The sequence below is a fragment of the Strix aluco genome, chromosome 7 (assembly GCF_031877795.1).
Source record: "Strix aluco isolate bStrAlu1 chromosome 7, bStrAlu1.hap1, whole genome shotgun sequence".
Classification (NCBI taxonomy): domain Eukaryota; kingdom Metazoa; phylum Chordata; class Aves; order Strigiformes; family Strigidae; genus Strix; species Strix aluco.
Genome location: NC_133937.1, coordinates 22,908,113 through 22,932,609, shown reverse-complemented (window position 1 = coordinate 22,932,609; position 24,497 = coordinate 22,908,113). Strand labels below are relative to the sequence as shown.

General features: G+C 41.8%; 1 protein-coding gene across 1 annotated transcript; it reads left to right on the top strand.

Annotated features, from left to right (window-relative positions):
- Nucleotides 1–1,533: 1,533 nt before the first annotated feature.
- PPP1R3C (protein phosphatase 1 regulatory subunit 3C) lies at nucleotides 1,534–5,749 on the top strand. The gene is made up of 2 exons (XM_074830916.1): nucleotides 1,534–1,600; nucleotides 3,205–5,749. Exons 1-2 carry the CDS (start codon nucleotides 1,587–1,589, stop codon nucleotides 4,148–4,150), a joined length of 960 nt encoding a protein of 319 aa, XP_074687017.1. The 5' UTR covers nucleotides 1,534–1,586; the 3' UTR covers nucleotides 4,151–5,749.
- The last annotated feature ends 18,748 nt before the right edge of the window (nucleotides 5,750–24,497 follow it).

Below are 24,497 nucleotides of genomic sequence, written 5' to 3'. Positions count from 1 at the left end.
TAGTAGTGGAGCTTTTCATTTTTCTTGCTCCCAAACCAAGAACAGAAAAATAATTTGCATGAGACAGAAAAATTCTGTATCATCTATTCATCACTGTAAGTCCCCTTTGGTTCATGCAGAGCACGTGACTTCCTGATGTTCTTTGTGCATAGTCTCTTCTACTGATAAAAACTATGAACTCAGAAAATTACAGTTCACAGACTCCATATCACATCTTAGAGTCTGACTGCAAGTCACCTGTTGCCCTTGGGAAGGAGCAGATGGGCCAGCAAGAAGGTGACAGTGAAACCGGATCCACAGAAGACCCACAGAGCCAGTTAGCAGTCAGGGCACAGTCTTTGAAGAGCAGTAGCTCGGGGATTGACCTTCCCTGGGCGACTCACTGCCTGCAGAAGACAGCATGCTGCCACGTGTGGGCTGTCCACTCCTCCAGCATCTGCAAGGGCTTTCAGCCTTGTGGATCCTGTGTGTGGGGCCTTCTGGGAGGCAGGACGCAAGCAGTAACACATCATTGCTGTGGCTAGGGCAGCAGAGGCTGCGTTATACCAATTTTTGTCCCTTTGCAATAGAAACAGGCAATAGATACAATGTGGGAACGACCAAAAGGCTTGTCATGTCCTCAGACGGTGCGCATATCACCATGTGTGGGAGGTGAAAAGCCATCAGCACTATTCAAATTAAACATCCAAAAGTACTTTTTCACTGAGGACAAGGACAGTTATATTCCAGGATGACAGATTTCTGGCCCTGGCAACATTATCTTACAATGTAGGGCTCCAGCTCCTTTTCAAAGAAGCTGGCAGTCTATAATTTCAACTGGGTATTACTTTTGTGCCATTAGGTAACATCCTTTAGCAGTAACTTGAAACAGCCCTACTTTGACCTGTGAAACAATACCCACTTCACATGGAAATCCCAGGTAGCAAATCCCTGTTTGCTTTCCAGCTGCTTGAAAAAGTAGGTGTTTGAGCAAGTCCCCCTTGAAACTCCTGCCTGCCTTCCAGCTGCTCTGTCGAGGCCTGGTCTCCTGCCTTTCCGACAGAGGACAGGAGAGCAAGGCGCAGTTTTGTCGCAGGCTCCTGCAGCGCCGCAGCTCCCTGCTCTCCCCCCCGGCCCAGGTCGGGCAGGCTGACTGCTGTCAGGGAGGGGGCTGCTTGGCTCCCCCTCGGAAACACTTGCAGTAAGACAGGAAGAGTGAGGGCCCCTGGCCATAAGTAGGCAATATAGTTGGGCCTGGAGGGGGGGGGGGGAAGGAAAAAAAAGGGGGGCGGGAAAGAAGGGGGCGGGGGGGCAAAAAGAAAAAAAAAAAAAAGAAAAAATGAGATGGAACCCGCGGGTGTCCCTGCGCGGGGGGCGGCTCCGCAGCCGGGCCAGCCGCCACGGCCCCGCCAGGACACGTGAAGCGGCGGCGGCAGCAGCCGCCCCCCCCGCCGGCACGCAGAGCCCCGCCACGCCGGGCCGCACCCCCGCGGGACCGGGGCCGCCCCCTGGCCGCCCGCCGCGGGAAGGGCCCCATAAAGGCGGCGGCGGCGGCGGGCGAGGCGCGGAGCGGCCCCGGGAGCAGGAGGCGGCGGCGGCGCGGCCCCATGCACTGCAGCAGGTAAGCGCCGCCGCCCCCGGGCCAGCGCCGCGGGGTGCGGGACCTCCGCGTTGTCTACGCGCGCCCCTCCGCACCCGCGGAAGCAGCCGCCGCCGGGCTCCAGCCTCGGGGGGAGTAAAGCCGCAACGCGCGCGGCTCTCCTCCCGCCCCCCTCCCCCGGTTTTATAGGTCCTGCAAACGCGCCCTTACACTTGAGTAGTGCTGAACCTGCCTCATCTTTTACCAGCAGTTCATTTTCGCCTCTTCTAGCAGCCTGTCTTTTTCAGGTTGTGGTGTTGGGTTTGGTGGTGTTTTTTTTTTTTTTTTTTTTTTTTCCTTCTCTCCCCCTCCTTCTAAGCAAAAGCTTAGGAGCTGGTCACGAAAGTTGCAGAGAGTGTTTTGAAGCTTTCATTCTTTTCCTATTACAGCAAAGCAAAACTTGATTGATTTGATACTGGTACTTTCCTCGTCCTACTTATTATGGCAAGTACTGTCACAATAAAAAAAGCAAGGAGAAGATTTAAGAGGCCAGTGCATATTCTGCTTTTTTTGGCAGGGCTCTGGAATACCATGAGAACCCTGGGAAGGAGAAAGCCATTTATTTAAGTGACAAAGCAAATGTTCTGGCTTCCCATGACTCAACAAAAATCCACATTTCAAGCAAGAACTGCATCCTTCTCAGAAGGACTGTGCTGCATTTGAAGCCCGTTTTTACAAATATTCAAGTTAGCTGGCTTTGAATGGACCCTGTTCTTGCATAGTAATTGAGAGGGAAGGTTATGAATAAGTCCTTAGAAATAAAGCTGGAGGATTTTTATTGAATACTTGAAGTAGGCTTTCAGCTTGGACTTTGGGTATTATAAAAAGATGTTTTTAAGCACAATGAGGTGAAAAAATAAAGCGTGTGTTGTCCCTTGTCCGTCCCCCCCTTTTTTTTCCTCTATTCACTCAGCAGTCAACATTGACAGTGCAAAAGAGTTCCAATACCTAGACCTAGGTTAATGGCTCATAGAAGATATTTCCAAAGGTGCTTTAGCATTTTTATTCATCTGAATTAACCAAAACCACAGTGCCTAACAAATGCGCTTACAGTTGTTCAGAGCCACAGCATGACAGTTCTGCATCAAGATACATAGCATCCCCATTTGATGCTCCGATGGGATAGGCGACTTGCTTAATATAGTGCTGTCTCTGCTGAGATGAAGCAGCTGATCCAGCTTGCTGGAATTTTAAGACCTGGCTCCGAGTCTCTAAAAGGGAAGCTAAAGTGGATGAGCACTTTCACTGTAACTGGATCTGTTTTACTGGTTACTAGAATGTCCTTTTATGTATTTTCAAGGAAATGTGTTTAATTAGCTGTCACTAAAATCTGTTTTTCAGAGGTTCAGAAGAAGCAAATGAGACTACATTTGAATTGAAAGAGTTCAGAGTTAGCAAGAAATGACTGAATAGTTGCACCCTAGTTCCTTCACTTGAACTGTCAATTTTAATTTAGGCTGTATTATTTAAAGACATGCAAAGACAAAGCCATGAATAATTAAGACAGGGGATGAAGCAAATATGCATTCTTAAGAAGCTTCTTACCTGATGTAACAAATAACATCCTGTCTTTCTGCTCCTTTCAGAATGATACAGATCTTGGACCCAAGACCCTTGCCAAGCTCTATCATGCCCGTGGACATGGCCATGAGAATTTGCTTAGCCCATTCTCCACCGCTGAAGAGTTTTCTCAGCCCTCTTGAGGACTGTCAAAGAAACAATTTTGTGAATAGATTCAAACCTCTCAGACCGTGTCTTCATGTGAAACGTGACTCTGAAGCTCAGAATGGCAACTGGAACCACTCAGCAGCCCGAGCCAAGAAGCGAGTTGTGTTTGCAGACTCGAAGGGGCTGTCCCTGACGGCAATACACACATTCTCTGAGTCCCAGGAGCACTCTGGGTGGGATCTTCAGTTTGACCTCTTAGGCCTTGAAAACATAACATCTGGCTTAAAGCTGCATGAGGAGAAACACTTGATTCTAGGTTTCCCTCGGCCCTCGGCTGACTACCTGGACTTCAGGAACCGCCTGCAGAAGAATTTGGTCTGCCTGGAGAACTGCACCCTGCAAGAGAAGGTGCTATCGGGCACTGTGAAAGTGAAAAACGTGAGCTTTGAAAAAAAGGTTCAGGTTCGAATTACCTTTGATACATGGAAGACCTACACAGATGTTGAGTGTGTATATATGAACAATGTTTACAGCGATTCTGAAAATGATACCTTCTCATTTATCATTGACTTGCCTCCTGCCATTTCCTCTGAAGAGAAGATAGAGTTTTGCATTTCTTACCAAAGTGGAGAACGTACCTTCTGGGACAATAATGAGGGTCAAAATTACAAGATTCTCCACACAGAGTGGAAACCTGATGGTGTTCAGATACCACCTGCCAAGAAAGACTGTGTAGACCTTCAGACTCCAAGGAGAGAACAAGAGAGAGAGCCTGATCAACTAGGCAGTCCAAGGCTGTCCAGTGGTCTCTTTCCCCAGTGGCAGAGCTTGGGTCAGATTGAAAATTCATCACCATATTGGTGATCCATACTAGCAAGGAAGCATTCTTCCATTTGCCAACAGAACAGTGTTAGTTTTCTGGTTCACATACTACGCAGTGAAACCATCTGGCAGGTTTTGTTGGCTGTCTGAACATACCCAAATTCACTAGTCTGCAGGACTTGTTAAACCATATTATGCTACTGAAGTTCTTCACCAAAACTTACCCTTGGCGTGAAGAAAACCAAGACAAAACCCATGCATATGTCACCCACTTTAGAAATAGCATGCCTGTATCTTAAGTATATGCTGCTTGCTTTCTGCTGTTGACTCTCCTGAGTCAGGAGGAGGGAGACTCTTGTGAGGAAGTATGGAAGGCAATGGTATCTTAGTAAGCTGTAGTAACTGCATGTGTGAAAGTGTGTGCGTGCACAGGGATGTTACATGAACAGAACATCACAATTCACTTTGCACCTATTAGGAGTGCAGTAGATATCAGGTGATGCTGTCAGGATGGAGGCTTGCTATGACCCTTGATGTGCTTGTAGCAGAGGCAGGTAGGATTTATGACTTCAACACAGGTTAACAAACTTGGAGAGAATAATAGAAAAGTGGGAGAAGAGGAAGAGGTAGAATGTGCTGTATAACTTGGAAATGTACAGTGTTCTAATTTCTTCTTTCCAAAGCTGGTCTTCTAAATCCCACAGAAAGTTTTATGGAATACAAAGGAGAATACAGAAAACAATGCAGAGTAGTTGAAGTGACCTCTGCTTTGGGAAGATGTCTCTGTCCTTGTTGGCTTTGTGAATAATAAATGTCTTGCATTTGAGAACAAATCTAACCTTGACTTCATCTCCTACTCACTTGGCAGGCAGATGGTTAGTTACCCTCTAATGTTAAAAGAAAAATGTGCCTTTTAAAAAAAATTTAAAAACTACCTTACATGCCAAAAATAGGCTTAGGTGACAAAGAGTGATTTGTAAGCTTCCTAGACCATAGCAACATTAGATGATTTGACTCATCACCTGATCTAATCTTACAGCATCTGATGGTCGAATATCCTACTCCCTATTGCAAAGTTAGCGATGACTTTTCACAAGTGTGTAACATAGGCAAGGTCCTTCATATTGAAGACAGTGAATTAGCTGCACTTTGTGAAAGTTGATTTCTTTAAAAGAGCAGGATTGCTAGTTTCTTCTAGACTGAATATAGGCTTGCACATAAATAGAAAACTGCTCTGTTTTATTGTACCTCATTTTCTGAAGTTTGTTTTTAGACTTCAGTAAACTAATGTATATTTTTATCTGTATGCTTACAATTTAGCTTTCTGGGCTGTCAAACTGTAAAGGTGATACGTGTTTCATGCAAGACTTGTGTGAGAAGTTGTCGAATACATACCTGGCAGGTGTGAATACTGGCACACCTTTTAGCTGTACAGAAATGGTGTTAACATCAAAATATAAATCACATTTTTGCCCATTGCTAAGAAGTATAATATCCTGAGTCTGAAGCTATTTGCAGTACAGCGAGACGATAAATACTAAAGTGAAATAAGCCTCCTCCACTAATTGCACTTTTCCCCTACGTAACCCTTGCTGTTATGTGTAAACTAGCCATTTTAAGAATAAATTGTATTTTGATACACCTGGTTCTTACTGTGTCAGCTCAATCCGTCTATTTTCTCAAATTCTTTAAACAGCTTTAGTTGTGATACAAGGTATAACCAGTTTGTTCTGTGCCATGGGATGTTACTAAAGCTGGCCGTGGTATGGTATCTCAGGTCAGCAGCTGGCATTACCCTGAAGATGAAATACAAGTTCTTCACTAAATGAGAGGTCCTCAAAAGTATTTGCCTTTTGAGTTGTGTCATTTGAAAAAAAAAAAAAAAAAAACAAAACCAAACACTTGTTTTTGGTTATCTCACCAAATTTAACTGCAATATTTTGGTTTGACAGATTCTGTCAGGGATCTTGCTGTGCCATGGGTGAGTCTATCTGGCAGGAGTCTGGCTTAATCCGATGGCCAGACTTACCTGCTGAGCTATAGCATATGTGATGCTTTCATGGGTGCATCTAGACAACAGCACTTAATGTCTTCTGGCTCACTTTCAAGTGGTACTAAGCTCGTTATGCTGCCTCCTGCAGCTGTACTGCTGTTAGGGGCACTGGCAGACTGGGTTTTCTTCTCTTAGACACAGGAAGCCAGCTGAATTGCCATCAGTACCATCCAACTCCCTGCAAACATGGCACTAACAGCATGTTACCTGGGGAATGAATTTAGAGCTTCCACATTGCAAAGCGTGCACTGGACACAGAGCCCTCCTTTCCCCAGTGCCATCTAACAGTCTCAAACTCTACTAAGTACGACACTCTCTTACTGCACAGGAGCTCTTATGATCTATACTGCACCACCAGCTCCCTGGTCTAGAAAAAGTAGTGAAATGAAGAGAGATTTGTAACTTAAGTGACTCAAAAGCTCTGCTGCCTCAATGGGGGACTTTGCTTCAGCAAACTAGATGCAAGGCTACTGGTTAGAGCAGAAGCCTTCTCGCATGAGGAAAAGTAGCATTTCTTATCCTCCAGCCAAGTTTTGTGACAAGCCATCACAAGAGAAAATGCTTACTTGTCCTCCTCTTGACCGAGACATAAATCACTTAAAAATACCAGAAAACAGGTTCCTTTGACCAAGCTTTGGCTTTAAGCCATCTTCTTTGCATAGATGCCTTGCAAGATGTTATTTGCCCAGCAGAGAGGCAATATGGTGCTGCAGTGTCGCTCAGCAGCTCCAAAGCCCTCGGACAGTTGAGAGAGCAAAGGCTTTCTCCTTTCTCCACTCCCTCCCAAAGCAATGCACTTTCACTCATTTATCTTTTAAAACAGAGCTTGTGTTTAATGCTAAAGCTCACATCTATCAAAAAGGTAACAGGCTCCTAGAGGAAGATATTAGCAACACTAAGGTATATTAACTGAAAAAAAAAAAAATCAGTATTACAAATGTATTTATCAGACACTGAGAAAAACAATGTCACCCTTAGCCCAGGGGATTCAAACATGCATCTTAGATGATGCTCTTTCAGACACATCCTACTCAAAAACTGAAGGTATAAAGCAGATGCAGTTCTGGAAACATCTTGCAAACCTATGGCATCATTTCATTCCCTTCGGGAGTCACTTTTCCAGCTGCATTGTAGTTTTGTATTTCCACCACTAAGGTGACAGAGTGGATGACAGGTTTCATTCCTACAGCTCTGTAGGTCTAAGGTGTCTAACTTTCAGTTATAGCCTATGGGTGGCACAGTACTTACAGACTTTATTCTTCAAACATAAGTGTTTCAAGTTGTACTCACTTTTGTGAAGCTAGGCCTAGTCTTAACATGCAAAATTAAATTTAAATTTGCTGGTGTTTCATATTGACAAAGATCTGTCACCCTGGAAAATCAGCATCTGAACATTTCCTGAGAACATAATTAGAATTTCCACAGGCAATTAATGAATGTCTTTCTCTGTAATTATATCTATGTAAACAAATTACCACAATTTATATGGTAAATTAATGGTAATATGGTAGATGTTATGGTTTTACATATACATAAAACAACTCCTATCCCTCTCAGACACTTCTGAGCTTTGAAATGAAATGTAATCAAGAATAAAATGTTTCAGTGAGGCTGAAATAAAGTAAGGCTGTGCTAAATCCTCTCAAGAGGCCTCTCCTCCTGTTTCAAGAATCACCTGTACTTCAGCCATTCTTGCCTGGCATTTGCTTAACCTGTTCTTACAGCCCTCCAGTGATGGAGGCTCCAGAAGCTTTCCAATTATTCTTTCCTCTTCTTACCTTAAAAGAGGCTCCTGAGGTCTTAGCCTAATTAAAATTAAGCTCCTAATTACTTGTTTTATTCTGTATAGACAACAAGAAGAAACTATTGCTTTCTTTTTGCAACAGCCTGTAAGTGCTTGAGAGCAAAGAACAGTTTTCCTTCCACTCCCCACGTCCCTTCTCTAGGCTAGGCAATACTTCATTTCATGAAAAATGGGTGTTTTGGCTTTTCATCCACATTTGGAAAGGAACCTGTTAGACCTTTGAATTTTCCTCAAGGCAGAAATATCAGTCTCTGCTAGCTCTGGTAAAAGGCTTGTGGCGTGGTCCTCAACTTCACCAGTGAAAAGTTCACACAGCTCAATACCTATCTTTCATTGCTCAACTGACTTCATCTGTCTCATACAATAAGGCCTTGAGAATGTATGTATCATTTCTGTAGTGCTTGATAGACTGTCTATGAAGCTTATGACAACAGAGCAGATTGAATTAGTGATGTGCTTCACTGACATTTTATTTTAAGTATGGCATTTCCTCCATTAAAAACATTCATCTTTTTCCTGCTCCTGTATTGCAAACTGCTTCTAACATTCCAGCCTTTGTTTATCTCCTTTCTGGACTAGTCATTAAGTTGGTCAGTTTTCATTTCTTCCACCTGAAGAACAGTGTTTTCTGCTTCAGTGACAAAATTCATGCCAGCTTGATAGGATTCATGCAGAGAAGGCAGACTGACTTTTGTTTTTGCAGTGTTCACTGCAGGTGGCCCAGTGTTGATCTCAGTAAGTGCATCTTTCAGACAGTAAGGTAGAAAATACCAGGGTATATCAGCACTGTGTGTCTGCTCTGTTACTGATAATTTTGTAAAATGCTCTGGCCCTTGCAGTGCACTGAGTGTACAGCAGTCACGTACACGTGTTACATCCTTGGCTTTCTCTGAGCACAAGGGAGAAAACAAGGCTGCTCAACAGCTAAAGACTGGGCTTTCTGACAGTCAGTAAGGTTATGGTTACAATAAGTTAGCAACAAGAACCTTCAGGGGAAAGTTGTATGTACTGAACAAACAAACATAGTATACCAGAAACTGGAAATCTGCAAGAGAAGAAATTGGTCTATAGTTTACTATACTGTAAAAGAAATAAACGGGGAAAAATAAAATAAAAATTATTTGCTTCAAAGGTGTTATTGGGGAAATACCTTTGCTATCTCTTCATATTTCAGGTCATTGTAGTATTTTACATGCTTTCAGACTTGCAGCATCTTGCTCTCTGCTTTTAGGAACAACATGAAAGTGGCTGCTGCTACACACTTGACTAGGTGGCAATGGGACTGATACAGCAATTCCCCTCTCTTACAGGGATGGTAAAACAAACCAAAAAGCTTCACACAGCACAACTCTCACCTTAAGTAATCCCCCCTTACCCCAATCACACAACTGTAGTTAACCACAAAGTCGTATCTGTGAAATTGTAATATCAAAAAGCAAGTATTTGATTTTTTTTGAAAGTATACCTCTTACTGATATTCTTTTGAGAAAATGTGATTTTAACAGATGAATTCATAGTATGCAACAAGTATCATTAACTGAAGTCAGGGTGTGGTGGCTTTGTGTGTTTTTGTGTTTTGTTCTTTTTTAAAGGCTTTTCTTTGCAAGGCTTTGCTTTTGTCTCCTGCCTTCCCACTCACAATCTCCCTACAGTTTCCTATGCCCAGAGCTAATTCAACATCTAACCAGGAGACAGATAGGTTCTGAAAGCAGCCAGCTGCCTTACTTCAAACCAACAGATACCATAGAATTTATAGAGATTTACAAAAAAACCCCCTTAAAACACAAAACCACAACACGCCAAACCAAAAAAACCAAACAAGCCATACCCCTAGTTCTATTCCTCAATTTAAAGCTGATTATATACTGCAGGTCCATCAGGTCAGGAATATTATGGTACACCACAAACATCTTTGACTTAACTCTGAGCACCATAGCAAATCCACTGATCCCAGGAAAATAGATCTGTTCATAGAGCACAGCCACAGCCATTACTATTCTCCCCTACTCTACCCATAAAAAAGCTTAGGCCACCCACTGATACAGTGCAGAAACATGCAGGAGCTGCAGAGCGAGGTGGATACAGCTAAAGATGACTTTGTGGTCAGGTGACAATCATGTGTCAAATACTGATACTCTTCAAACCCTCCATCTAGCAAAGGTGAGTAAAAGGAGAGCTTCTAACATTTTCTGCTGCACTTTATTGTTTCCTTGGAAGAGTCCCACCCTCCCTTTTGCTCTCAAAGGTGCACAGTCAAGACCAGCACATGGTCTCCATGTCTGTAACTATCACTTCAGAAGCTGCACTAGCAAAAGCATTTACCCTTTACTCTGCATTGGGAAATCAGGAAATGTTAACTTCCAAGCCATTCTCCCCAGCCCTAGAGCTTCTTTTTTCTATTAGGCTATAAGATCCTCCTTTTCTTACCTGGCATAGTCTTCTGAAAGACCATGGTTATCCGAATTGCTGGACAATATAACTTTCAGAGGCCTGTCATCATCTTTGTTTAGGCAGGACACCAGGGCAGTATATAATCCCATTACACAGGAACAGTCCACTGGCAGAAAGGAAACCCCAGCAATTGAGATAGGAAAGGCTAGGATCACTTACAGGTTCTCAGGACAAACGTTAAGAACTACCCCCACCAGTAGGAGATGGAAATGATGCTTTAGGGATAGGTGTTATTGCTGAAGTAAATCTGCAGGCCTGATGTCAGCCTGGGAGTGGTGGGTTAGTGCTAAGTGCTGCATTAGCAGCATCTGAAAAAATGGGAGTAGCAGATGCTGATTGTATGGCACACATGATGGTTATTTGCTAAATAACTGAATAACATTCATTCCCCTCCAGATTAAACCTTTACCATGCTGGAGAAAAGCAAAAGGGGCATTTCACAGGCCCCTGTCTCAGCAGTCTAGTTGCACTGGGACCAGTTGCCCAACTTTTTACATTGGTTCATGTGAAAGCATAAGGTCAAGGCACCACTGAAGACACACCTGGGCCTGTGCTGAATGCAGGGTGGACCTTCTTTGAGTAAGGGGTGTGGCTACAAGGTGTTTCTACTCTGCTGGAAGAGGGAGTGATGGAGTAATACACTCTGTGTTGAGTATGAGTGAAGACTGATCCTCTATTTCAAGATCCATGAGCAGCTGAATACTGAAGAACTTGACTGTGATATTCATTATAGCTAGTAATTAGAAAAACATAGTATTTTGATATTTTCAGTAGACTGCAAATGTCAAATATTATGTTCTTATTCTCAAAATCAGTTACATAAATAACATTGCATTTCATTCTATCCAGTGAAAAATATGCTACTTCTTAAGTATAAAATGTCATACAAATGCTATAAGTGCACATTCTGGGCAAGTGCAGGTTAAGGTATCATGTAGTCATAGCCTCAAGCAGCTAACTGACAGTGGAGGTTGTGCTGTATTTCTCTTCCTCATGCTTCAGTCATTATTAAGAGAAGTGAAAAAAACAGAGATGAAGTCTCTTTTTGAGATCACATCTAGCCAGCTAGTTATTAGAGCTCACATCTTACTCTTGCTGGCTCTGGGAGGTTGCCCAGGGCCTACACCTGAGCTGAGTTCAGGGTCACAGTGGCTGTGAAGCCATTTGCCCTGGCAAGTGTAGTCTTTCTTGTCTCTTGTGGTAGTATGGAAAAGAATTACTTTCTGTCAGTGTGGCAATGATGGGGAAAGAGAGGCCTGTACAGTCATTTTAAATAATGAATCACCTTCCCTGGGCTCCTTAGAGAAGGCAAAATTTTACCCTTTCAGGATCCATGGTTTACAGGTATGTACTATTGCCTTCCTCAGCCACTGGTGAACATATGGCAGTAATATCTTTACAAGGAATAATTAGGCAGAGATATATATTTATAGTTAATGTCATATTAGGGCAGCAAGAGCAGAGCAGAGGGAATTCTAAATGCAAAACACTGCTCCCCCTTCCTTTTCTACATGGATTATATTTGCCCCTCTAACATTTGCTTATCCCCCTTGGGAGCCTTTTCAAAGCATTCTCAGCTCTGGGATTTAATGCCTGTCATAGCTGACGTGCAGAATTGAAAATGTAAAGCATATTTGCCACCTTCTGGTTTTAGATTAGCAACAGAGAAAATAGTCCTTGTCCTGCATGTAAAGCCAGGAGGGCCCAGGGGATGCAGCTGTATGGGAGTAGAGTGGGAAGAGGAGAACCCATCACAGGGCAGCCTGGAGGGAGGGAAGCAAAAGTCCCTCTGGAGCTACAGGAGCAATCAGAGGAGGGGGAAGCTGTGAACAAAACGCTCATTGCTGTATGTGACTTGCACGGAAACCTGTTGGAAGTGTTATTTCAGGAGACAGGAGGAGAATGTTTTTCTCTATAGCCCTTTGGCCAGGAAAAGGATTGGGTTATAGCTTAATTGATATCTGCAGTTATTAGCAGTCGGAGTGGTTTGACAAAAGACAGTAAAAAAATCCAATTTTCATGGAATGGTCCTGATGTACAAAACTAAAAATCTTTAATTAAAACAATAAAGAGAATGGGAAGTGTGTTTTCTCCACTCCCAATGAAACATTATTAACAGCATTTGCTTTCTGAAGCAGCCTACAGACATTTTCCAGACACCATTCTACCTATTTTCCAATTTTTCTTGTTTACTGAGTATTTTTTAAACCCTCAAGGCATAGCTATTAAAGCAGCAGCACTTGCAAAAATGGTCTCTCATAACACTTTGAAGGATCATCTCAGACATCAGGGTTACCACCACTCTGGCATGACTATAAACCAGAATAAATTCCTAATATTTTAACTTTATTTTTATACTGTTCTTTTGGTAAATAGAGTAGTGTAAGTCACAGGCACATAACTTGTGGTTTAGGTGCCACAGGGACATTTGCAACAGGTTCAAAATAATCTTGAGGCAGTGGTGAGCTTATTTTTTCATCTATGGTTTCAATTTTTGTCAGAGCAATTTCTTGCTTTTCCTGCTGTAAGTCACAAGTTTGTGCAGAACAGTATGGGAGCCTGCAGTAAGTGTTTATTTGTGTGCCTTTATAGAGAAAAATCTGTACAGTGGTTTGTAATGTATTTTTTTCCAATTGATTTTAAATTCCAGCCTTCTGCAAAAAATCTTTCGTGTTACTACAAATTTGTGGGTTTTGTGACTACACAACAGACTTGGTCTGACATTGCTGGTGAGGGAGAAGTATCTGTAAGGCAAATTCTCTTGAACTAATGCCAGTCCTGCCAGAGTAACTTTGGCCCATTATGTTCAAGCATCTTTTGTTCCCAAAGGGCATTCCTTTTCAACACCATGAGCCCACATGGTTTCCTGGACAGTGTGGATTTCCCTTCACATAATGGTGCAAATTAAGTGTCTCTGTCCTTCAATAAATTTGGGACGTGTGTGACTGCCTCTCAAACTGGCAAGCAGCACAGAAGTGAAAAGGACAGAATGTGGACTGGAGTCCCTGGATATTTTCCACCATCCAGTCCTTAATGCTTGCTGTAGCTCCTCACCTCCCACGCTGTCTGCCAAGCAGAGCCCAGCCTGCTCCAGACACAGGGTTAAGGGGATGGCCGGGTCAGCGAGGGATCGGCTGCAGCTCAGTACTGCTAACGGAAATATTCCTCTGCTCTAAGGAGACACTGAAATAGTTGTACTGACAGCATCTGCTTCCTCTTAAACATCTATTTCACTCCTACATTTGTCAGATGAACCAGTGATGGGAAGATGGATGCTGAAAGCCTCCAGCTAATTTCAGTGATTTGGAAACATAACTGAGAAATACATATATTTTTATCCCTTGTTATTTTCACAGGGCTTTTACTCCTTTCATTCAGCAAAGGCCAGAGCTACAAATCAAATCTGAATTTTGTTTAGCAAGGAATGGAGTACAAGATGGAGGTGTGAAGATGTGGCTGATCTAAATTATTTCACGTTTTCATGTTTCTGCAGGCCTGCTGAATATTTCAAACACAGTTAACAAATATATTCTTAGTGCAAAGACTGCTTCTGGAGTAGAAGGAGCTGTTTTTGATTTCCAGCTGGATTTTCCACCCTACGCTGAGCATGCTGCAAACAGTTAAGATTTTCTCTGATAGCTCTCGATTTTGTTGGTCAGGTGACACAGTAATTCTGCCATCGTGCTTGCCTCCCTTCTTGGGCTCCCTGCAATTTTTCCTCTCATGCATCCCCAATTCTCAAACTTGCAGTGGAGCTGTTCTCACCTTATGCCCTGCCCGAAATTCACAGGCTCTATGTGTTAGTGTGAGTCAGCAGTAATTACACTTCATCTTTAGGAAAGACAGTGGTGAAGGAGTTGAAGATGATTCAGCAGAACACTTTATTAGCAATATCACACTGGAAGTCATCGGATCTGAGTCATCAGGTCCTAGCTTCACACAGTCGTAAAATAGATAGTTATCCTAAAGGCTTTCTGTAGTAGCCTGAAATATGCTATCCCATTATACTTACAGACTGCAAATTAAAGCACTATGGAAGGGCAGGGATGGCGCCTAAGCGCTGTGAGCAATTTCACATTTGTCTACCCTGTCAAACATTCTCTTGATTCTCACAAAACACAGCACTGCAGTTAGAAATCAGTTTATTTTGATGAGTCAGTGCTCATAGTATTCTGGCACAATTGAGGCACTAGCAATTAAACCTTATTCTCCAGTTCTGCTTTTTTAATCCCTGCCAGTTCTCGTGTGTTTCTGGCTTATTACTTGCTCTGAAGGAGCTGGAGGCAGATGGACAATCAGGTATGGCAGAAACATGCCATAGTGATGTCAGTCTAACTCAGAGTTAAAATCTACTCTCTGAACAAAAAAGATTGGATTTATATAGTGAATCCACCATGGGGTTAAGTTGCAGCATCCATTAAAACAAGAGCACCGCATACCAATATAATAAAAAGAACCAGCAGTTAATTGTGTGATTGGCTTAGTTAATGTTTGTTATAAATTACAGTAATTAGCAAGGTAAACAAAAGTCTTTCTTCTAAAATTTAACTATTTCTAATTTCTTTTTAAAACTGTATGGCTGGGGGTAGCTATTTATGAGGCTGAGAGTGAACCATCACTGGACTGAGTCACACAGAGTAGACTGTTCTGCAGGACGTGTAAGTCTGCAGGCTGTCTCTACAGCCCTGCCAGCACACTGACACTGTCTGTTGAGATCTTCCCCTTCTGGTCCACCTTTCCAAATGAAGCCTACTAATTATGTGGTATTTTGTACGAGACGAATCAGTAAAGGGTCAGCATGAGACCAAGAAACTCCTAGTTTGTGGCTTAAGGAATGCAATGCTTAACATATTTTGCCTAGAAGTGTTTTACAGCAATGACATGCTGTCCTCCCAGTGCTTTAAAAGGCCAAGTGGATAATCTTTCCTTATCTCCTAGATATGTTTTGCGTCATACCCTGAAAGGCTTTTGCAGCCGCTAATAAAGACAGGTTTTTTAATGGATGTTCTAATTTCACAAAATTGCATTTCATTATTTGTTTACTTAGTATAAAGATGTTATATTCTGCAAATATTTTCTTTGAGGCTGACAGTATTTTGAAGGCATGTCAGAATGAAAGTTCTGGGTTTTTAATGTAAGCAGAAGAGACCATCTGAATCCCAAGTAGGGAAAGATGTGAGTGGAATAAGAGTGCTGTGGCCATGCAGGGGAAGTCACATCTCAGAGCAGACATGAAGGCTCCTAAGCCTGTAGCTGGGTCTTGACCATGCAACAACTTTTTCCTAAATTTAGAATTGAGACTGCTTGTGCCCTTCCTAAGGGAAAACAAAGCATTTCAGAAATATCTCTGTAAATGCTACATGGTTATGGAAACCATCCAAGTTAGCCAATATGAAAGTGTGCGTCAAGCCTTGCTCCTCTCAATAACTTATTTTGCATTTTGCTTAATTGTACTTAAAAATTTTCTCTTAATTCACCATTGCCAAATGCTTTAATGCTTTTGGTTTTTCCTCTTTTGATTCCTTTCTTAAAAGTCTGAATGAAAACCTACCTATCCCCTTTCAAGATTCCCATTTCTGTTAAATAAAATAATCAGAAAGAGGGATATAACGACAGCAGACAGAGACTAAGATTAAATGGAAATGGGATTTTTGTAGCCTGGCTGTGGTAACTACCATTCCCTCCCTCTTTGCCTCTCAAGGGCTGACTGCAAATGGTGAAGACATCAAGGTGTCCTCCAAACACACAGAGTTACTGAATTTTCTGCTTGGTAAATTTCCTTCCTCCAAGACTCTGACAAAACTGTAGGCATCAGATATGGTAAGAAGCATCCATGGTGTAAAAACCTAATCAATGCCCTTGTCACCAGTTCAGTGTTAGCACTTCACTGAGACCACACAGAACAGTGAATAATTCAGATGACAAATTTGCCCGGTGAAGCACAGTCTGTGTGAGCTCTTGTGGCCACTGGTGTCTTAGACCCTCATTTCTGTGTTAGATTGTCACTAGCTACCTCAACCCCAATGGAGGACATCCAGTTTGATTCCCTTTCACATCTGAGAAAATTAAAAATAATGTCTTCTAGGAGAGTGTCCTGCCCATGAGCTAGTGTTCCCTCTGGATCTGAGAGGAAATGCTTGGAATCACCTTTTTCAAGGTATTTGACTGTGCACCATAGACATAAAGTTTCCTTACATATAATTAAAAAATGTATATATTTTAACAGCCTACTGTTTAAAGTATTAACCCGACTTGCCTTGCCCTATGAACACTTACGTATTTTTAGATTGCCATTGGATAAAATGCAGAAGCAATTCCTGAAGCTGTCCGGGGCGGGGGGGGACGGAAATGGATCCTCCACTTATCTGCAATAGGAATGAGTTGCAAGTAGGTGCTCAGTTACTGGGGTTTCTCATGATGGAGGTACCTTTGGAGCACACAGTCCCAGAACTAGGCAACTGGGAAACATTAACAACAGAACCTGAAGCTGCTATAGACTGCATCTGCCTGTGCGCTTAAGCAGCAGCTAAATGGAGTTAAGGGAGCAGAGGGATCGAACTGCCAAAGTTCCTGTCTGGGTCTGGACCTCAGAGAAATAAAGCTTCCACTGGATTTCAACAAGGGGTCTGTTCTTTGACCTCTGGTCCTCCTTTTACTTTTGAAAGAAAGGTGGATGCATAACAAGATGACCATATGCCACTGATAATACTTGAAGTAGCAGTTAAAGAGTTAAAGGGGATTCATGGATAACCTGTATGTACTCAGGGGAAATTTATTTTCATGGAGAAAATGGCAGAATCCCTCTCTGAAATGCATTTGCCTTTTTCAGAAAAAAAAATGGCTAATTTCTTTACAACATTTTACAGAGTTCTTAAACAGTTCTTCAGTGTGAAAAGTTACATTTTTTCCAAGTATATATAGATTTATTGAGCATTTAACAATGGCTAGAAACAGTCTACACTGAAACATTTGTCCAAACTCTATTGATAAATACCTTGTTGTAAATGCAGTCCAGATGCCACAAAATATTTTCCCTAATAAGAAATAAAGCATAGTCATGTGTTATTCTGATTTCAGCAGTGCTGATGTAGCAAAATATGTATTCATAAATTCAGTTTATCAGACAGTATCATAAGGACACAACACTCACGTTTCCAAGGAGATCCCACAACAGATCCCATATTAAACAATGTTCCAGCTTCATTTTCAATGAACAGGGTTTTCTTTGTAATTTAAAAATGGGATATCATCTGAAATGTACATACACTTACCCAAGCTGTGGATTGATCAGGCCCTGCCTTCAGCTGATGCCTCTATGATGTAGTTCATAAAAGAAAATATTTTATGCTCGCCTCAGACACAGCTTCGCCTACTTTTAGTTAAAGCTCTTCTTCTCTTTAGAGACCTAATGGCAAAGGTGAACACACTCAGTATGTTCTTATAGCCTCATTTACATATGTTTTATATCACGAGTCTTTTGCTTTATCTAGGTTATCTCGCCTCATGCTTATCCTGGATAATTGAGCAGTGAACATACAACAGAATCGGGTAATGAAGAAGAAATTATATCTCAGGCAAAGACTGTACCCTGGGTAGCTTCTCAGGGACTTTCAAGGAGGTCGAAGCGTGCTAAGTCAGGTTTGCACCCTCTGGATCTGGTCCCAGTGTAAGAACTCCTCAGCAAGGTGAGGAGCTGTTCTCATTAATCATGGCTTTGAGCAGTGGAGTAGGCTGCTCTGAAGTTACAGGGAGTTGGTCCACAGAGTACTTTGGCCACATTTCTGACTATCCAGCTTGTCCTCCAGACCTTTCCTGAGGTCAGCCTGAGTCACAGCCTTACGTGTGGGACTACAGGGGCAACACAGACAGGCAGACTGTTGGGCACTGTGGCTATATAAGGCTTCACAAACAGAGGAGGGAAGAGGGGGTGTGGATCTTCTACCAGGCCCCTTTATAGCACAAAGACTACCGAGTCCCCAAAATATGCAGAGTCAGGTTGTGGGTTTAAGAGCACAGATATGAAGAGCATGAGAAGGAACCACAATTTTAACTTCTTGCAGGCTCAGAAGACAGATGTATTTCTAGCCTTAAATCTTTGGAAAATGAAGGGTATGAGGCCTTGCAGTCTGCCCTTTATACTTTGTGTGCTTCTGGGATCTAGTGGTCATATCATGTCTCTCAGAACTGCTAAGTGAGCCTTTATCAAAAAAAAGCAATTTAAGATCCTGGGAGAAATGCCAGAAGCATCAGTGGTAGGCATCCTTCCTTACCCCCAGCCCACTAGCTGTGCTCAGTGAGAGGTTTTCCTTGCTGAAGCTGCATTAAAAACTTTCTGTCCTGGGCCTGATTTCCACGAGGAGAAGGATTCCACATGCCCATGTCAGAACTTGACCCCAAGCTCACATTCCTACTGCCAGAAGATACTCTTTTATGCTCAATACAACTACTTGATTTCAACCTGCAAACTCTCTTACGCTCCCCTCCCCTTCTGAAGAAATCCCCTATATATCCCTAAGCTCAGTGCACACAAGTCCAACCCCTTCCCCCACGCCATGCTTTGAACCCCAGAAGCACTTTTTTGGAGTTCTGGGGGTTTTCTTGCTTTTAATAAGGGAGTGAATTCATGTGAAGGCCAAGTGCTATACTGTAAGAAGCATTCATTCTCTCTAGAGAAAATAAAGAAAGGGCCAGTGAGATAGAGGCATTCAGGGAAGTACTTTTGTAGGACCTTGTGCTAGCCTCATTGCTTCTTGAGAAACATCTGTCTGGGTAGTTCTCTGAAGAATTAATTACTTATTAATTAAATGAGTTTAATTTTTCCCATATAAACCAGATATATTTAGAAAGAATTGCAGTCAAAACCATATGATGCCATCATTTTTTTACATGAAAAGCAGCAATAAATGAGCAATAATGTTAAAAAGTAATAAAAGAGGTCTATCAGATGGGCAAAGCACCAAAATAAATATTCTGATAAAAACACAGATTCAGCAAACCACTAAACCCAACGTGTTCTTGGGAGTTTGGCTTTATTTGGGTTAACTAAGTAAATTTGTTAAGAATGTTGTTAAACTATTATAATACTAAGGCCCAGAACACAACCAAGGACAGTTCAACATAATCTGGATATCAGAATATTAGAGAGAAAATTAAGATCTTATTGTAGCTCAGTTATAATTTGCCCCCATCATGCAAGCTTAAAAATCCCTCTAGAAGAGCTGCCCTTTCCCACAATCTGTGTCACTAAAACTAGATGCAGCAATAGTATTTATACACCCAGAGCCCTCAGCTGCTGTTCCTCACATCATGCCTTCACATTGTGTATGAAATTGCTTTCATTTCAGGAAGCTGGGCTCAAATTTGAGAGAAAAGTACAGTAATGCAAGTGTGTAAAATACTGTGGCATCTTAATGGGACATGGCAACTTGGCAAATAACTTCTCATTAGCAAGGTTTTTGGTCAACTTGGTTCCCTTTTGCTGCTGCAGGATAGGAAATGTTAGATAAATAATACTTTTGTTTTGGGGAACGTGGCCTCATTATAACTGGGGAATCCAGTGCCATTACTGCTAGTGACTTGGGTGCAGATTCTGAAACTCAGCTGCTCCCTTATTTCTCATACCCCACCTTTGAACCTGCTCACAGATGCGGGAAGTGGGTAACCCCTCCTTTTGATCAGAAAAGGACAGTCACAGGCTCTACTCTGTGATAATAAAAAATTATTTTATGTGGACAACACTGCTGCACAATCCATTGCAATCTGCAAATGAAACAGAAGGATTTTCAGCAGTATGGTTTTCTTGTATATACAGCCTGTGTACAGAACTAACATTTAATTATATCTTTTTGGGTTAAGAACATCTGAAAATAGCCTCCAACTGCAATTATAACCCATGGATGGCAGACATATTTCTAGAGATAATCTGTTCTGGGCAGAAAATGGGACTTACATGGCCTGAGACCAACATCAAATTTTAAAAACACTTTGCCTTCCTCCTTCGCCTGTATGTTTCCTCACTTCTCTTGGGCCTGTGTGACCAGACAGTGACAGGAGCAGGACACTCATCCAGCTGAAAAACAGACTCATTCTTTGCTGGGTTCAATTTTCAGCAGTCTAAATTGGGATAATCCCAGATCAACAGCCAATTACAAAAGTGCTTTTGAACCATGTACAATTCAAATACTTTTTTACTCCTGTAAATAAGTAATTTGGTTTATATTGCAGCAGCAGCTCAGGAGGATGGGAGCTCCAGTGTGCTAACCACACAACAATGCATGGTCCCTTGTTGCCTACAGCTCGCAGTTTGAAGCCCTGTGCCTGCCAATGGACTCTTGGTCTTCTGCAGAAACCCTTTGCACGACGGGGAGCAGGACTGAAAGGACCTGTCTATATGCTTCCAGCTATAACGTCTGGCCCTGAGCAAACTTTCCAGCATGAGAACTCAGGATAAATAGACAGTTATAAAAAAAAAATATGGCAGCCAACTCTTATGAGTAGCTTTAATCAGAAACAAAATCTGAATGATCTACAAATGGGGAAACTTCGGTCATGGGAGACTGTATAGCAGTTTCCTCAAATGTATGTTTGTTGGCTGTGGCTGCATCAGTCTATCAAATCAATATTTTCTAAATTAAAAGGGATTTATATAAACAGTGTAGTCTTTAAAGTGCTGTTTATGGTCTGTCTGGTATAAATAGTTATGATCATCTAAAATTAGTGATTTTTCTAAAGTGTGATTTTTCTAAAGTTGTTTAATATAGCTCATGACAGCTCATATAGTTGTGGTAAACATGCAGTTTTGTTTTTTAGGAGAGAAACAGAGGCAATATAAAATCCCCGCTGTAAACAGTGCTACAATGGTGGCTAATCAATGGAGGGTTGTTCTTGTTTAATACTAAGCCTGCTTCTTGAGTGCAGTCTGTTTGCATTCAACCATAACTGGGAAGACTTGATCTTGGATATGGGAAGTGCTCCAAAATGCTTGGAGAAGCAATAGACTTCCATGTGACATATTCTAGGTAAAGAGCTGGTGTTATGGTATAACTGTATATGAAAATACAGATAAATAAACTAAATAATACACTTACATGGAAGTAGTTTTCCTGCATGGACCCCACTTTAGGCTTAGTGATCAGCCGATCTGTCTGTTTAAAAAAAAAAATCTTAAAATTAATCATTCTGTCATGTGATGGTTAAAACTGGGCTGTCCTGAGACAGCTCTTAACATCGTTTAGGACTGGGTTTAATGTTACTAGGTGTGCTGGCAGGGTAGGGGCATCTGCAGCTGCAATTCTTGGGATTTTCCCTGGGCATTCTCAGTTCTAGCAATCCAGGGTCCTGGCATCAGCATTATGGGCATAAAACAATGCAGATATTCCATTTCCCTCAGAATTAAGAAGTTTCTGTGTAATGTGCCCACAGAATATACTCCAGCAAACACCCCCTTGACACAGGCTCTTTCTGTCCAGCTGTATATACTATACTTTGCTTCTGAGGTCTTTTTCATGACCATGTAATGCAAAAGGAACAGTAGCAGCTCTGAACAGGGACAAGAGGGCAGGTTTTTCTCTGAAGGATTTTGAAATACGGAGTTCATTTTGCATCTCCCTCTGCTTTAACACATTACTGCTTTGTGCAGTTCTGGATCTTTCTGAATTTTCTTTTTGGATAGTACTCTGCACTGTTTAGTGAGCTATAGGCTGGCTGAAATGATTGTCTGTCGTTAATTGCTCAAGTCAGAACATTTAAGAGCACCGTAGTGTGTTTTTCTTTCTAGTCTGTTTTTAAATGCCTTGGTAAAAACACACTTCAAATACTCTGACAGGAATAGCTTACATGTCCTTACGTACAAATCTAAAGGTACACCTAAATATCTATCAAAACCCAGAAATATGGGATTTGCTGCCATACGTACGTGGCAGTTGCAGACTGTACAATTCAGGACTTGTGTGGTAAAATTATACTGGAATTTCACCTGTCTCTTCAGTTCAATAGTGTCACCTCTGTGTAAATATGTGATTTGCAGGCTCATGGGTTTTACTATTTGAAAAACAGGCCCTTCTTTATTCTCTTTTTATTAACTATATATTCATAAAGCACCCTACAATTATTTGAAAGTATATGTAACTCCTGACAAGCTGTGGTGGGTAGGATGCTTCCAGGTAACATAAGCATTGTAGTTTCTACTGCCAAAGTCGACAGCCATATCTCAAATGTGCTGAGAAGCAGCTGTTACCATTGACTGTGTGGTACCAGGTTAGGATTTCAGTTTGCTGCAACAGAAAACATACCTTGCTCTAATGTTCAGCCATGGCTGGAGTGCCTGGTTCTTAAAAAGTAATGTAGGTTGCTAAAATTAGTTGTGCAAATTTTTTCTTGTCTTTCAGCCTGGTAGATTTTTTTTTTTTCCAAAAATAAATTACTGTTGGCATTTTCATTCTTACCTTCATCACATTAGCAATGGAAAAGTAGCTATAGATTGTAACTTTGCTTGAAATTTTACTGGTGACATGTACAATTGGTTTTCACAAGTCAATGTCTTAGTACTTTTCTCATTATTGCTGAATAAATTATTTTCCAGGATGTTTGAAAAAAAAACTAGCAAATGTTTGCCAAACTGTCTGTAACAGACTATGAAATTGGTTGTGAGCTTTGCTGGAGTCATGAGAAAAGTTTATCTTTAATTACAATTCAAACATTGTATATCAAATTATTTGACTATAAAAAAAACCACCTCACAGCTTCTCAGTCTGATCTCAGCAACTGACCATCTCTCCCAAGGCCAAATGAATCACTTATGCTTCAGGTAATTGAGATTCATCTCGGGCCATTTACTGCAGATAGCAATTACTAGATCAGCTATAAAATGAATTCCTGCTCCCATTGCCTTGTATTCTCTTTGCAGCTGCTGGATCTAATCCAGATTTTTTTTTATCCATGTGTGCTGCTGCAATACCATGCTGGACTGATTCTGGCCAGAAAGTACATTTCATTCTGCTGCTTTCCTCCTCTGGCAGGTTAGCTGTGTGTACACAGCAAATTCAGTCCACCCTTTGTTAACTTGCTGTGTTTTTCATGCTGCCTTTTCCCTTGCTTGCCTGCCTTTTTAAAGCTCTTTCTCCTTTTAATAACATCTGTACACTTTTCAAGTGTTTCTGATTATACTCATCGTCATCTCTTTTCCATCTGATCTCTTGCAGCTCTTCTTTTGCCACAAGCTGCATTTCCAATGTTTCTCTCTCTTTGCTTGTTAGCAAGCCCTGTCAAGACTTGCTGTTGCCACTGTGCTGCTGCTCAGCTCACTCTGCAAAGGGTACTTGTTATTATGTGGATATTAGTCAGCCCTGGAGAGAAGGGCTGCATTGTGCTATGGATGAGGTTGAACCCTGACTGAAAAGGTCAAACTCTATTTTGCTTCCTTTCAGAGATCAAATTATTTTGCTGCAGCCTGCAGCAGAACTAAAGGTATAGAGTCTCAAGGCCATCAGAAGACATGGAGATTTCTGGAGTTTGTATACATGAACTGGCTCAAATTATTTTCTTAAAATGGGACAAACATCAGGAAAACTCTTATGAACAGCAGCAAAAAATTATGGAAGCACAGAGAAAGCCCAGTTGAGAATCAGCTTTTACTGGTTTGACTAGATGAGGCCTGACTGTTGCCCAGCATCTTGAGAAATGGCTGGAACTGACAGCAGAATTGAAATCTCCCTTCTGGGACATCACAAAAGAAACTGTGAAAGAAAAAGCTAGCAGCTACACAGAGAGGTGGTGAGAAGGACATAGAAGTCATTCAGGCTTGAACAAAACACTTCTGTTTTTTGGAGATCAGCTCTTGTTTTTTTAGAAGCAGCTCTCACACCTGGTCATATTCAGTTACTGTCATTGAATGATCCTGGATGCTGTCACTTCCACTTTGCCCTTCTTTCATTTTATCCCCATTGTTGAATGTTATCGGGAAGGTTACCTAGGGTAATTATATATCAGTGGTTCTGCGGGCTCTGGGGAAAGAAATCAGGGATGAAGAATATTGAGCACCCAGGACTTCTGCCCCTGTTCCAGGCCTGAATCATAAGAGCTGA